Source organism: Pinus tabuliformis, chromosome J (genome assembly GCF_031772625.1).
Source record: "Pinus tabuliformis cultivar Carrire ecotype Pingquan chromosome J, CPIR1, whole genome shotgun sequence".
In the NCBI taxonomy this organism is placed as follows: domain Eukaryota; kingdom Viridiplantae; phylum Streptophyta; class Pinopsida; order Pinales; family Pinaceae; genus Pinus; species Pinus tabuliformis.
In genome coordinates, this window is record NC_142295.1 from 240,435,724 (window position 1) to 240,445,081 (window position 9,358).

Here is a 9,358-nt window from a genome sequence, read left to right on the forward strand (position 1 = left end):
GGATCCAGGTTCAGGCAAGAAAGTTGAGCAGGCATGGAAGGAATCCTTGTTTTACCGGAAACTGGAATCTTTACATTTTTGGGCCTCGGAGAGTAAAATCGCTTCCTTGGCGGTTTTTGGATGTTTGCACTGCTCTTAAGTGGGAAACAGTTTTAGCGATTTTGCAGCTATCCCATCCAACATCCTACACGTGGCAGAGAGAGGGTTTGGAAAACCACCCTCGATCGCACACTAATGTCTGGTCAGCTTGTTCGGTGGGATATTATGCTCTACTGTTGGATCTCTCTGTGTGGATCAACGGTCAAGATTGTTCGTGCAGCTTGGAGGGGTGGCCTGTTAAACTTCGATCGTTTTTGTTGTGCGATATCATCCGAGGCCGTTGGTTTAGACACCGGAATGGATGGCTCAGATCAAAGGGACTCTCCCGGGGACTCAGTTGTGGGAGATCTCGCGGGCTACTGGGGGCGGGTGGCAATTTTGGGTTATTTTGAATTCGGGTCTGGATTCATTGTTATCTTCCATGCATGTTGAGCCTTGAGGTTGGAATCCGTGGATTTTGGGAGAATCACATGCGCGAAGTTTATTCCACCATTCGGACTCGAAATCCGTTTAGTATGGTTTCTATTTCTTCATCGGGTCTGTTTTTGGAATCTAAGAATATGCCTTTTTTGGCTCCGATTTGTGTCTCATCCGTCAGATCTTTGCAAATAGATCGGGCGGTTTAGGCTTTTGTTTGTATTTTGAAGGTCTCGCAGTTAAGTTTGTGGGCCCGTGGCCCGGATGTTAAGCTTTTGGCTTGGTACCCAAGCCCTGAGTGGATAGTTGACTCTATGTCCCTTAGGTCTCTTTGGGTAGTTGTATTATATGTAATTTGTTTCTTTGTTTCTAATGAATAGAAGGTACGACTCTTGCTTCAACAAAAAAAAGAATTTAAGTTAGTCATCCCCATAATATCATTGCTCACCCTAGCTTACATACTTAATATTAAACAATGAACCAACTTAACATAAGCTGATGCACCCCGCATCTTTGCTTTATTAGAAGCATAAGTTAGAGGCTTATTTAGCCTAATAACACCCCTCTTTTTTAATTAAGTAGATTATGGAGAGTCCTTTACCAGATCTCAAGGTATGTGGTTAAAGATGATAATGAGTCATTGAGAAAGGTAACTTTTAAGTGTAAAAGCATAGGTTGAGGCTTCTCGAGTCTAATAATACCCCTCATTTTTTACATAAGTAGATTGGAGAGGTCTTCACCATGAGATGTCATGGTATTGAAAGTTGAGAATGAATTGTTCAAAAAGTAATATTAAGTTTAAGTTATTGTGAAACAATATATAAATTATTGTAGATATTCACCCGAAATAATTTATTATAGCCTACATTGTCATTTTTGAATTTTTATTATTTAATTTATTTTTTGAATTTTAATTTTGTTTATTATTTTATTATTCAAATATTTAAAAATAATTTAAATAAAAAATAAGTAAATGGAAATATTAGTTATATGATTTAATAAAAGATGTAATTTAGAAAATATGATATCAGAGAAATCTAATTAAAAAGTAGACTTATATTCTATTATCTTTTATTTAATTATGAAACTATACATACAAAAAACGAGTATTTATTACAAAGTTTTTTTTGACATTGTATTCTAAATGGTTCTTATGTTATGCTCTTAAATCTAACTCTTAAATGCTCTACTCTACCACGAGACAATACAATGCTAGAAAGATGGAACCCCCTCTTTCTAGTGACCTGGTGTTTAACATAGCTTGATAATGATTTCATATTATGGTTTTCACATGTTTCAACACTTCGTTAGTGTTAAATACATATAAATATTGAAACCCATAAAAGAAAAAAATGTAAATGAATATAAAAATCATATAATTTAATACAAGATATAACTCAGGGGATATCATATCAGAGAAAACCTAATTAGAAGGTGAGGCTTATACTCTACTCTTTTTTATTTAATTATGGAAATACAAATACAAAGAAAGGGGTATTGACTATTGAGTTGCCTATGACATTGTTGTCTATATGGTTGTTGCAAATTATCTTTCTCCTTTGTTTTGATCTCAAATCCCACTCCTAGATGTTGTGCTCAACTATGTTTTAATACAATCCTAAAAAGATGGAACCCCTTCTCTTCCTAGTGACGTAGTGTTTAACATAGCTTGGAAACTATTTAAGGTTTAGGGTTTTCACATTTTTCAAGCCACTATTAGTGTTAAGGTTTTGGACCTTTTAGGATCTTCTTGAATGTCCACACGTGACTAACTCCACATATCTAAGTAATGGCGTTGATGCAACATCCACTTGGTACCACCGTGTGAACAAGTTAGCTGAACTTGTGGGAGGCATAGCTTCTACATATGAAATTTGATTAAGGTGATTTTCACATTGTTTGAAAGCTAGAATTGGTGTGTAAAATGACATCAAGAGGCAGAGAGCTATGCTCACAAAGTTTTCACTCATTTCATATCCCAAAATAACTTTAGAGGGCTTTAAATTCTAAATCTCAAAATTAAGACATATCATAAAATATGTCACAAAAGATAATTCCTCCAATTTTTCTACCCAAAAAATATCAAAATAAATAACAAATTATCCAATAATTCATTTTAAATCAATTAAAAAAATGTTTCATTTCAATTTTTATTTGTAGAATTTATTTTAATGTATATTCAGGTGAAACAAGAATTGGAATGTTTTGTGTAGCATTGTCTTGTTATTCTTAATATGAAAAAGTAAAGTATTTATGTATTCTTAAAATGGAATGTGTGTCACTTTTGTGGTGAGGAGAGGAATGTGTATAAAAAGAAATTACATACATAAAGCAAAATGAAAAATAAAGTGTTACTTTCCCTTTAAGTTAAGCTATGTGATCAATCAAACAAGGAAAATATTTTAGTTTGTTTTGCGTATGATAAAAGGTCCTATGAAGACCTATTCATCCTTTCCACTCTACAAGTAACTGGGCCTTGCGGAGATATCTTTTATGATGGGTACTGGGGCTATGTCCCGAAAGAACTGGTGACGCTTCCAGCAGCCAAAAAATGACGGGTACTAGGGCTACGTCCCGAAAGAACTGGTGACGCTTCCAGCAGCCAAAAAATGACGGGTACTGGGGCTATGTCCTAAAAGAACTGGTGACGCTTCCAGCAGCAAAAAGAATCAACCAAGGTATTGAATGAGGCTTTAGTGCTTCCAACAGCTCCACCTATAGGGAAATATGCCCTAAAATTTGGCCAATAGGATACCTTTGTCTCACGAAGGCAGTCGAGTCTTTAGCTTCTTGGTAATCAGTTATCAGTACCGAGCACTATACAGGTTAGGTAGCCCCATATAGTACCGCACACACTGAGCCTAAGCCGAACCCCCTCTGAATCGAGTCTCTGTGCTGCCTGGGTAGTCTTTTCTGTGGGATGATTGAAGGATTTGAAGCACCCTAAAAGACAACTTCTATGTTTCAAAATGTAACATGACCATGGCGGCTTATTGGATGCCTACCCCCAACAGTCCTAACCTAAACTATCAATTATTTTGTGGCCTGTGTGGGGAAATTTAGTTTGTTCAAGTTATGATTGCTTTTAGGTGTCTTCCTTCACTTATGGTGTGAAAAATTAAGCTTAAATAAACTAAGTACAAAAGGTTTTTACACTTGATTCCCTTTGTTCAAAGTTTAGAGTAGCTTAGTGTGTGTAGTGAAATGTGTGTGTAAGTGACAGAGTGAACATACAAAGTTTGTAGTCATGTGGATATGCGATGATCCTTTTCAAAATCGTCTACTTACACTAAATTATGTTTGTTCCTTACCTGCAAATAAAATAATGTGTGGTTGATGGGCCACTTACTTCCTTCCTATTACACTATGTGAGCCTAAAAAGGGAGATGAAAAACTGAGTGCTTTGAGAAAGATTTCAGATGCAAGCCTAGGATCGTCTAAAAGACGCAAGGGAAGCAGGGGCTACTCCCTTTCTTTAATAACACCAGTTCCTAGTCCCAATGCTAATGAAGTAAAAATGCTTTGGTTAGTAAAAAATATGAGTGGATTATGGGCCACTTACTCCTTTGCTAATTAAGCTATGTGACTTGGGTAAAATAGCAAAACAAATTGAAAAAATGTGTGGATTATGGCCACTTACTTTTCCCCTTAATTAAGCTATGTGTGAAATGTAAAAAATTTAAAGTAAAGGCTAAGTAATTGCCCTACTAATACTGATTATTAAAACAATCTGAACTATCTAGAAAAGAATTGCAGAGGTGAAGGCAATTCACTAAAGGTTGCCAGTCACCCACGAAAGAAAAATTACAATGATTGTTTTTGTTCTCTGTAAACCATGGGGTTAGGCTCTGCACAAGCGAGCGAACCGTGTGTCAATCTACAAGAAAATGATAAGTGTTAAGCCAAATTATAGATATTAAGAGTGAGAATGATTATAAGCAATATGCATTATCAATGTTCTAAATTTAAACTTATATGATTAAAGAACAATGTATTTTATAAATGATACTATACTATAAATAATTTAACTAAAATTTACAATCTCACTAAAACAAATTAGTATTGAAGAACTAAAGGCAAAATTTATACCTTTATCATAAATTCAGTTAAATTAAATGACATCCTAAGCAATAACACAAGGCCATGTGCAAGGAAATTAAGGTAGAGTATAAAGAAGTATCAAAGTACTTTGTAAAATAAATGTAGAGATAAAAAATTATACCAATTATATGTTATTAGTCAATCCAAAATGCATTTTGTAATATTTTTTCTCAAAACATTGGAAATGAGTGGATATTTATGGTAGGAATGTAGCTCGAATACAAAAGAGGAATAATCAAGAAACCAAGTCTACTAGAACCATTGTCCATACCAAGTGAGTGTTGGGAAGAGGCCATAATGGATTTTATTACAATTATACCAAAGTATGAAGGAACAAATTTCATTATGGTTTTGGTGTTTTGACTTACAAAGTATGTCCACTTTTATAGAAAAGAAGCATCAAAATGGTTTCTGAAGAACAATATGCAAAGGAAGAAAATCGCTGTCAAAGTAGAAACCCACCATGAAAAGCGCTGCAGACATGATGAGCAGGAGACAACCTTTAGAATAGTCTCATTCACCCCTTACTGCTCACTCAAATTTATTATGACACAAACACGTAACACAGAAATGTCAAATGTAAGGCAAAAAGGAAAAAACGTAACGGTATGATGTCAATATATCCAAAAAATTGATATATATATTATACATACATATACATATATATATATAAGATAACTATCTTCGTCAATAAGAGAAAATTGGATAAAGTCACCGTATAAGATGACTCATCAATAGTATAATGATATATCTTATATATCATTAAATCAATAAATCAGAACAAGATCCAATAAGACCCATGGATAGTTGGTTCACTCATATTAATTTTGAAGCAGAAAATATTCAAATAAAAGAATTATATTTTTTGAGGCCTAGTTTAAAGAGATAATTATTTAGTATGACCCATGATGAAATTGTAATGTTCCATCATTTAAATTATATATTTAAATATGATATAGATTTAATACATTAAAATTTTTATGATATATTCCATTAAATAAATTCAATAATTTAAAATTATAATTATCTCAATTTCACACACTGAATTAAAAAATCTTAAAAAACAAAAAATATGATTAAATATAAAAAAAATAATGCATCAAAAAAATTATGATGCATTCCATTAAATAAACTTAACAACTTAAAATTATAATTATCTAAAAAATCTTAAAAAAAGAATAACAGCATTAATCTACACTTCATGTTAAAATTTATAATGAATTATATAAATATCATTAAACTCATCATAGAATTTAGGTAAAGAATTAAAAAATTAAAAGAAGAAACAACTCGTAAAATTTAATAATTTTAATAATTACCTTTTTAATTTTGGACAATCTCTTACAGTATTTAATGAAGGAGGAATTGCACACTATGAATCCTTAGTATCCTATCCATGTTGGAGAGGGGAAAAAAAATGTTCAAATTTCTAGCACTGTTCTATTGATTGCTCCTACTGATGGGGATGAACAAAAATGAGTCTAATCCTATATCCAATATAATTCTATGTATAGTATTCAAAACTGTCAATGTAAGAAGTGTATGTATGAATTTGGGGTTATACTTTGAAAAACTGAAGGCACTGTTCTTTGTCTTGTAAACTTCACTTGATTTGTCTGTAGATCTTCCAGTGTACCATCCACCATAGTTGTAGACTTTTAGTGCCAATAGTAACCCAAAAATGTCTTTGCACCATCCACACTAGGGAAATAAGGTGGTTCAAAATATATTTGATCCAGGACATCACAAGCACCTAGATATGATGGACCCTCCATTTCAATGCTACCCATGGCTATTAATACCAATTGCTGATATGAGAAGAAAAACCTTTTCACCCTGGCTTCTATTGCCTGGAAGGCCAATATAACATGTATTGTTGCAACATGATAAGCACCTGAAGTGCTATGTGAGGGAAGTCCATGTGAATGAAACAAATGCATAAGTGCCTCCTGGAGCCTTGGTCCACCCTTTGGATCAGCCTCAACACCCATGACTTTGGGCACCAGATGCCTTAGTTCCTTGCATGCATTTGTAAGGTCTCTAAGGGGGGCAGAGCAAAGACAATATGCGCCTACAAGCGTACTAGTGCTGCTAATTGCCAACTGGTGTTTAAGGCAAAGGAAATCATCTGGGTCCATCACTAGAATCAAATTCACAATTTCTGTGAGCATCTTCCATATCCTTTCAACCATCCAACAGTCTGCGGATGCTCCTACAAAATCCCCAGAGTCTATTCTTTGATATATTTTGTGCAACAATTCTTTGCCTACAAATACCCAGACCTCAAAGATCTGGAGGACATTGCAAAGTTTGGCATCTTCTGGATTATGGAACTGTTTATGTTGTTTTAAAGAGTGAAAATATCTTGGCTTGCAGATTCTATCATATTCAAGAATAGGCTTACCTGACATATTTGGTTCCCCCAGACCTAAAGTGAAGGGAGTCCTCTGCATATGGCCTTCAATGGCAAGCCATATTCTAGAAACCATAGCTTCAGCTCTTTTCCATGTACCCAAACGAGGAAGTAAGCTCTCTTCACTTGTTTTGCTAACCACAGGTAAAGCACCAGGTCTCTGCCATACCTCATGGAAAACTTTCGTAGCAAGAACACCACTACTTACTGACAACTGAACAATGGGAACCTGCTTGTCATCTTCACAAATCATTGAAATCAACTCAATCTGGGAACTAATTAAGGATTCAAGCCTTCTCTTCCATTCCTCTTTGTCAATGTAAGTCCTTGTGTCACAGAGGACAGATGAAACAAACCGAAAAGTAATCTCCAATGACTGTAAGGCAGCCTTTACCAACCACTCTCTAGACCAACTAGGCTATTCCTTGAATTCCCACATGGAACTGAGCTTGGGGAGATGCACATGTTGCTCGTAACCCACACAGTCCATGGGGGAGGGCTCTATGGACTCTTCAACAAAGGCAAAATAGGATGCCATTTATTTACAAGACATATTTTTTCCCTGCAAACAAAACCAGGAGAGTAAAGACACTGATGCTCTCCATATACCATAATCTAAAAAGGACAACATAATAATAGAATAAACACTAAAATCCATTTTAAACACTAAAATTTTAAAAACTCGAATAGAATAAAATGTTCTTAAATCTTTGTATTATTTAAAAAGTTATATATAATATGTTACTGGACAGAAAATATATCTATTTGTTGCAACTCAACTTTTTCTGTAGATGATAAAAACTCAACACAGATCCAATATATTGAATAGAAAAAGACATAAATTTCATGCAACTCAAATCCACTGCAGACTGATTTTTATTTTTTATTTTTATTATAATATAATACAGATTGAAAAAAGAAAGTGAAAAATTTATTTATTTCTCCTCCAACAATTAAACAACAATGTTTTTAATAGCCAAAAACTGTTCTGTGACTTATAGCCTGTCCATTTCACCAACACAAATATCTGAACAATTTACAATCTGCTGCAATTTCTGTAGGTAATTTCAAGACTGAGAACTTAGAAGCATAATATAGTAATAAAATATATTTGGTTGCTTGTTTTTGAATTTTTCTGCAATGCAAGGCTTGAATTCTCTAGTAACTCAGTGCAATAGCCACTTATTGCTTTGGAAATGATTCCCCTTCCAAGTTTTCTCCATTTATAACCAAATTCAAATTCATTCCAAAACCACTTGCTAGCATACAAGAGATAGACATCGGTGATGGTTTCATGAGATGGTGGCAAGAATATAAAGAACACAATGCGATATGCATTGGTCTGAACACCATTCACCAAGCATTGGTCTGAACACCATTCACCGGGCACTGTCACAGTTACTGCTACTAACCTCTGCCCCCCTAACTCTGCTCTTCCCAACGACAATGGAGGATGGTGCAATCCACCTCTCCAACACTTCGACATGGCTCAACCTGCTTTTCAACAGATTGCCATTTACAAAAGTGGCATTGTTCCAATCATGTTCAGAAGGTAATTAATTATTACCCTAATTAGTCTGTCAACACTATATTCCTATTCTTCAATCTTGAAAATTTATTCCCAACTTGACTTTAATTGGGATGAAATCCTAAGCTGCAAGGTTAATATTTATGTATGCAGAGTACCATGCGTGAGGAAAGGTGGAGTTCGATTCACGATCAATGGGCACTCCTACTTCAATTTGGTACTCATTACCAATGTAGGAGGTGCAGGGGATGTGGAGGCGGTTTCCATCAAAGGTTCCAACACTGGTTGGCAAGCAATGTCCCGCAACTGGGGACAGAATTGGCAGAGCAACTCCTATTTGAATGGGCAGACTCTCTCCTTCCAGGTCACCACCAGCGATGGGAGAACCATCACTTCCTATAACGTTGCTCCTGCAAATTGGCAATTCGGCCAGACATTTGAAGGACTACAATTTTAACCCATTTTCTTCTGCATCACAACTAACCTGTCCAAGAGTAACACAGAAGCAACAAAGCCAAAGTGATGGGAGAATATCATCGTGTTTTAACTTTGTACAATAGGAAATATTCCTAGTGTTGAACCTAGTATACGAGCATTGCCGCCCACTTCTAATTGTTTCTGCTGTATAAAATTGATATACACTTCCCGTATATTGCTGCGCTGACTGGAGGCGGTGATATATTGTATCAGTGACATATTTCTCATAAATTCCGTAAATTGGCGCTTTTAGATTTTCATCGTTATCGTTGATGGCAATTACTGGAGATTTTCATGACTTCTTTTTGCACATTCCCTATAGG

General features: G+C 35.0%; 1 protein-coding gene across 1 annotated transcript; it reads left to right on the plus strand.

Annotated features, from left to right (window-relative positions):
- The first annotated feature begins 234 nt into the window (after positions 1–234).
- On the plus strand, positions 235–9,015 carry LOC149226643 (expansin-A2-like). Its single transcript, XM_089380252.1, has 3 exons — positions 235–510; positions 8,392–8,582; positions 8,712–9,015. Exons 1-3 carry the CDS (start codon positions 235–237, stop codon positions 9,013–9,015), a joined length of 771 nt encoding a protein of 256 aa, XP_089236378.1.
- The last annotated feature ends 343 nt before the right edge of the window (positions 9,016–9,358 follow it).

Coding starts and splice junctions, on each gene's coding strand:
- LOC149226643 (XM_089380252.1), top strand. CDS start 235: ATGTCTGGTCAGCTTGTTCGGTGGGATATTATGCTCTACTGTTGGATC. Junction 511..8,391: donor AATTCGGGTCTGGATTCATT/GTTATCTTCCAT, acceptor CCATTCACCAAG/CATTGGTCTGAACACCATTC. Junction 8,583..8,711: donor GTTCCAATCATGTTCAGAAG/GTAATTAATTAT, acceptor TTATGTATGCAG/AGTACCATGCGTGAGGAAAG.